At 38.0% G+C, this 6,101-nt stretch overlaps 1 protein-coding gene across 1 annotated transcript; it reads left to right on the forward strand.

The window, feature by feature from the left end:
- Positions 1 to 1,418: 1,418 nt before the first annotated feature.
- Positions 1,419 to 5,193, forward strand: irf8 (interferon regulatory factor 8). The gene is made up of 9 exons (XM_080494413.1): positions 1,419 to 1,465; positions 1,644 to 1,814; positions 2,120 to 2,303; positions 2,455 to 2,549; positions 2,785 to 2,842; positions 3,175 to 3,222; positions 3,366 to 3,758; positions 3,910 to 4,025; positions 4,465 to 5,193. The coding sequence occupies exons 2-9, from the start codon at positions 1,644 to 1,646 to the stop codon at positions 4,660 to 4,662; spliced, it is 1,263 nt and encodes a 420-aa protein (XP_080350539.1). The 5' UTR covers positions 1,419 to 1,465; the 3' UTR covers positions 4,663 to 5,193.
- The last annotated feature ends 908 nt before the right edge of the window (positions 5,194 to 6,101 follow it).

Here is a 6,101-nt window from a genome sequence, read left to right on the forward strand (position 1 = left end):
TTATGGGAAACAGAGTTTCTGAGCAATTAATTCTTTTGTTAAGACCAGTTGAATCGACAACTGTAATTAATAAAGATATTTTTCGTCACTACTTTAGCGTAAAACTTTATTAGCATACTATTATATTACAGTTTTTCTATGTGCTTCTTTGACATTTGTGTGTGTGTGTGTGTGTGTGTGTGTGTGTGCGTGCGTGCGTGCGTGCGTGCGTGTGTGTGTGGCCTCTTTACAGTGAATTTTGTTTCAGGTCTCCTTTTTAATAAATTATGTAATGATGGAAATTCGCTTATGTGTAAACAATATGAAAGTGGAGCTGCAACTTTCAGTTTGTCAGTAATTGACAATAACAACAATATAATGGTGAAGTCTCAAAACATGTGATAAAGTTACAAACAAACGTTGGCTTGTGAAAAACTAAATAAAGAAGTTTGTAACTATTTGTCATATTTTGCACAAGAAATTATTTACGTAATCATCACAGAATATTGCTTTCATTATTTTGGTTGTACATTGGCTCAACAAAGACTACTGAACATTTTAGACAGGCAACAATCATATGATGTGCATTAGTTTGTTTCACATTGATTATTTAATGATTGGTTTAAAAACATTTATGTCATTCAAATATAAAGATGATGGGTTACACATTCACATCTCAAATGAAAAGGCTGAATTACAACTACAGAAATGGGAATCTTTTGGCCAGCTACTTCTGGACTCAGAAAATATTTTACACGTTCTTAAAATATTGTTCTATTTAAGACCTTCAGTCAAAAGAAAAACATAATATATTTGTATCTTATAATTTCAACTAATTAGTTTCTTCTTATTTTCTCTTTTTTCCGCATAATAGCCACTGTTTGAAATATAGATTCAGGAAAAATGGATCATTTCTGATGTATGAGGGTATATATTTTCTATTTGTACCTGTGTCTGCTCCTGTGTAAGCCTGTCATCCCAACATCATATTCAACATAGTTGTATTATTTTATTTAAAGTGATCTAATCTTCCCCTGAAAATTAAATGCGTTCCCTTTAGGAAACTGTGCCTGCTGAACCTGCATGGCCACATTTGAGGTTTCTAGTAAGTGGGCGCAGGAGCGACGCAAAAAATCCCCCACAGCACAAGGTAACTTGTGACTCTTCGAGATTTTTTTTTTTTTGTAAACTGCTCCGCGTATGGGGAGCTTTTGGCGTGGGAAGCAACTTTACAACCATCCCCTGCGTGTCAGGCCATTTCTTGTAAATGCTTGAAGTTAGAAGAACTACTCTTCCGCCTCACTGCGCGTCCCTCACGCTCATTGGTGCGCACGAAGCCGCGTCACCAAACCCTCGCGAGCGCCTTCATTCATGTCAGCGAGCTCGTTAAACTTTAAAGGCGCGTGCTGACATTGAGTCCATTAAATCTGGCAGCGAGTCATCCGTCAGCAGCAGTCAGTACAAAGAGCCGCTGCCTGTCGCAACTGTAAGTGCTTTTACTTTTCATTTCAATTCATCAATGGAAGCGATCAGCTTTTGTCTGAATAGTGGGGACTTTAATTTATTATTCTTTTTTATTTATTTATTTTTTAACATTTGATCATGAATCAAATTTCTCTCTGGCTGGAGACAAATAAAGTTTTTTGGGGTTTTTTTTCACACAGATGTCAAACTCTGGAGGTCGGAGACTGAAGCAGTGGCTGATGGAGCAGATCCAGAGCGCGCAGTACTCTGGACTGCAGTGGGAAGACGAGAGCCGCATCATGTTTAGAATTCCCTGGAAACACGCCGGAAAACAGGATTACAATCAAGAAGTAGACGCATCCATTTTTAAGGTCTGAAAAACTGTTTTGTTTACCTTCTTCAAACGGCAATTGAATGTTTGTTTTGCAGCGCTCCGACTGAAAAACAAACAAACAAACAATTAATTGTGATTGACAACCCCGATGCTTCCTTTTGCTTTGTGCGTTTATTTAGAACTGAGTATATTTCCCCCCTACTTAATTTAAGCAAACAATTTGACATATTAAAATCACCTTACCTTAGTGAAACCTTTGTATTATTTTAATTATTACAGATGTTAAAACATTTCTTTTTGGGCGTGTGAGTCAAACCTTGGTGTCTGTTGTTCCTCCTCCAGGCTTGGGCTGTTTTTAAAGGCAAGTTTAAAGAGGGTGACAAAGCTGAACCTGCAACATGGAAGACCAGACTTCGCTGTGCCCTAAATAAAAGTCCTGACTTTGAGGAGGTGACTGAGAGGTCACAGCTGGACATCTCTGAGCCCTACAAAGTGTATCGCATTGTTCCCGAGGACGAGCAGAAGCGTGAGTTGGTGTTGCTCACACAAATCTGCTATTTCACCGTTTCCAGAGACGATTTGCTCTTTAAAGTGACATTTTGTTTGAACATAAAACTCTGTTGTCTTTTGTTGGGTAAAAAGACAGTCATGGTGTATTTTTCTTCTTTCACACACAGAAGGCAAGACCTCATTGGTGGCCATGACCACCAGCTCTGGCGATGGAAGAGACATGGACTGCAGCCCCTCAGAAATAGAAGACTTCATGAAAGAGGTGACAGCTTTTCACTGAAACTCACATTTTAAACATCACAAAGAAACTTCACATCTGTTTAGAAGTGTACTATGTTTTTTTAAATTGCCGTTTACTCTTTGTGTGTCTCTTTCCACATATGTTATACTCAGCAGGCACATTCATCCACACCTGACCCCGACAGCTATGAGATGGTCAAAGGTTGATAAATATGATCTTATGAACCTTGTTGTTTTTTTGTTTGTTTTTTTTACAGGAGGAAGGCTGCAGTATCCAAGCCAGTCCAGAATATTGGCCTCAGGGCAGCATCACTGGTACGACAATTGACATTTCTCAAAACAAAAACTATTCACAGGGATGTCTTCATTGATGTTGATTCAGTTAAATTTTGTTGTTGTTGTTGATACCTCAATGTAAAACGTAAATGCATGTTCCTGCTCTCTTTGGTGACAGAGAGAGGTTTTTTTTTTTTTTTTTTACCAGACTGTTGAATTCTGCAATGGAAGAATTGACTAACATCCTGTTGAACTTTGCTGACTAAGGTTTATTTCTTTGTTGGATCGTGTTAGAGAAATGCTATTTGTGATGATGCAGCACATGGCAGTGTGGTTGTGTTTACTGACAACCTTTCTCCCATAATTCGCAGCTTTCCCACTGCAACAGGAGCCTTTGCCATCAGGAGCTCTCAGTTCAGGTAATCGACGTCTTAATACCATCTGATCTTCAGATCAGCTATAATGAAATAAGTCACATATTACGTGCTCATGCCACACTTTTTCGTGTGGCATGAGCACATATTCCGGTGGATTTCTTCTTACCAAGTGTTGCCCTCCGCAGTTTGGTCCCAGATGATGATCAGTTTCTACTATGAAGGGAAGCTGATGCACAACACGGTGGTGTCCCACCCTGAAGGCTGCCGGATCTCCCCACAGCAGCACCTGGGTCGCAGTGCCATCTACAGTTCAGACAGCATGCAGAGTGTTCACTTCCCCCCGGTTGAGCACATTGAGTACGACCGCCAGCGGTATGTCACTCGTAAGCTCCTGGGCCACCTGGAGAGAGGCGTATTGATCCGCGCAAACCAAGAGGGCATCTTCATCAAAAGGCTCTGCCAGAGCCGCGTCTTCTGGAGCGGGTTGGTCGACATGGGCTCGCATTACCACCCTATACCCAGCAAACTTGAGAGGGATGCTGTGGTCAAGATTTTTGACACTGGAAAGTTTCTTCAAGGTGAGGCTCTCAGGATGACTTTGGCTATTGAACATCTCAGATGAGTCCAAATAAATGTAAAACACATTCATTTGATGTCGTTTTTTGCAAGCAGGCAAGAGGCAAAGGAGGATGGATGAATTACAAAAGTTGTTTGAATTGTGTGTTGCAGCTCTGCAGCTGTATCAGGACGGTCACGTTTCGGCTCCCGATCCAACAGTAACTCTGTGCTTTGGAGAGGAGCTCACTGATCCCAGCAGCGCCAAGAGCAAGCTGATCATCGTGCAGGTAGAACCACTCAAGTCATGTTTCACATGTTTACAACTGACATAACAACCCAGTGAATGAAGAACCTTATTGTTATTGTATAATCATAATGACATTGAAAAGTGCAGGCCTTAATGGTGTAAACAAAAGACAATCAAAATCAAAAAGACAACAGTAAAAAATGTATATAAAGACAATACAGTAAAATCCTGTCCGTGGAAAACAACATGTCACACATAAAATTGAAAATGAATGCACAATTTCAATTAATGTCTAAAGTGCAAGATCATAAATATTCAAATATGGTCCTGAGTTCAGTACATGTATAACTTTTTTTTGGTTTGGAATTGGAAAAGTTGACCGTTTGAGCTAAATAAAATAGTCATTATATGATGTATTAAAAAACTAAAAAAAGCAACAACAACAACAAAAACACATTTCTGTCTCATTTCCCCATCAGATCAGCGTGGTGAACTGTCAACACCTGCTGGATTCAGCGAACATGCGTCGCTCTCAACCTTACTGCAGCAATCCAGGCCTGGACATGTCCGACGATGTGGCCACTGACCAGATGGCCCGTATCTACCAGGACTTGTGCAGCTACAGTGGTCCGCAGAGACCAGCCTGCTACAGGGACAACATGCCCATCACCGCCTGAACATCTTGCTGCAGCTTTTCACTGTCTACTTAACAAATATGGACTTTGCTTAATATCCTGAGGGACAAAGAGGAGACGAATCAATGAACAAAAGGATAAGAGCACATCTCTTTTCTGACAGTAAGGTACTTAATTAAAGCATCATAATACAATAATAAATATGTATATAAGTATGTTTTACTTGACATATATGTACAGTCCAACACGGATTAGTGCTTCCCCTCTGTTTTATAGTTTGTGATCTGGTGCTGTACCGAGTTAATTCTAATAACACACAACACAAGCTCAACAGATTCTCAATAAATACCGTTGTGACTCCAGTTGTGATCACAGAATAAACAGCAGTCCTCCACCTCTGGGAGATTTAGTTCTCAAAGCTGAATTGAACATAATCTTTGATGTTTTTCGTTTTGTAACAACTAATTCAATAAATAGACCAAACTGATATTTTTTTTGGCCACAGAAAAATAATTCAGGTATGAATGGATAACATTTGCATTAGGTTGAAGATGCAATTGGCTAATTACAGATAGGTTTTACTATCAGATTATTGTATCACAAGACTCTTATTTTGTCTTCTTTTTTTTTTTTTGAACTGCATTTTAAAATAAACTTTTTACCAAACTAAACCTGGCTTCACCTTCATGATTGTATTATGGTTTGGTTCAGTTTGCTTGTTTTTTAATCACCATGAGAAAATTGTGACGATGGACACAGGCCAGACTTCTGGAGGCTGATGAACTATATTAAATTCATGGAAATTTCAATTGCCAGCTATTCCTTTTCTCTTTATTATTTTTTATTGATAATTCTGAAAATCTAACATAAACCATTCTTATATTTTCCATAAAATGAGTTGTTAAATCCTAAGTGACGATTTAAAAATAAAAATACTATAATGCATTTCATATTTAGTTTTCTATTTTTCTGTGTAGAAATAACTGACATTACATCTCATTGATTAACAATATTCTATTTTGTATTTTTTGTAACTGTATTTACAAAACACATATCAGCATCGGAAAAAAAGTAAAGTCACGTATATACATTTAATAAAAAATCTATAGTCTCCACAACATGTTCTTTTCAGCTTGTTTTCAAGTACTTGAATTGTTTAATCACATTTCCATTATTATTCTGTAATACAAAAAGTTGTGGCTGCTCAATACACAAATGCCTGTTTAAAAAAATATTTCAGATGTATTTATTGTTATTCAAGCTATAAAGCACAGTTATTTACAGTCAGTCAGTCATGTTGGCCTGAGTTTCTTGATCAAAATGAGATAAAATCATTAAGATTATAAGGTGAATTTTTCACAGCCACACAGAAAAAGCTCCAAACATTTTGAATGATATGTAGTGTTCATTTAGTATTCTTGAAATTTGTTCAAAGCTATTAAGAGTAATTCCAATAACTTTGTTGGGTTTTGGAATGGAAC

This window comes from Blennius ocellaris, assembly GCF_963422515.1.
Source record: "Blennius ocellaris genome assembly, chromosome: 1".
NCBI classification, from domain to species: Eukaryota; Metazoa; Chordata; class Actinopteri; order Blenniiformes; family Blenniidae; genus Blennius; species Blennius ocellaris.

What these genes read in the sequence shown, in the direction of transcription:
- irf8 (XM_080494413.1), top strand. Translation starts at nt 1,644, where the DNA reads ATGTCAAACTCTGGAGGTCGGAGACTGAAGCAGTGGCTGATGGAGCAG. An exon ending in ATCAGGAGCTCTCAGTTCAG is followed by an intron (nt 3,223 to 3,365) that starts GTAATCGACGTC and finishes TGCCCTCCGCAG; the next exon opens with TTTGGTCCCAGATGATGATC. An exon ending in CACTGGAAAGTTTCTTCAAG is followed by an intron (nt 3,759 to 3,909) that starts GTGAGGCTCTCA and finishes TGTGTGTTGCAG; the next exon opens with CTCTGCAGCTGTATCAGGAC.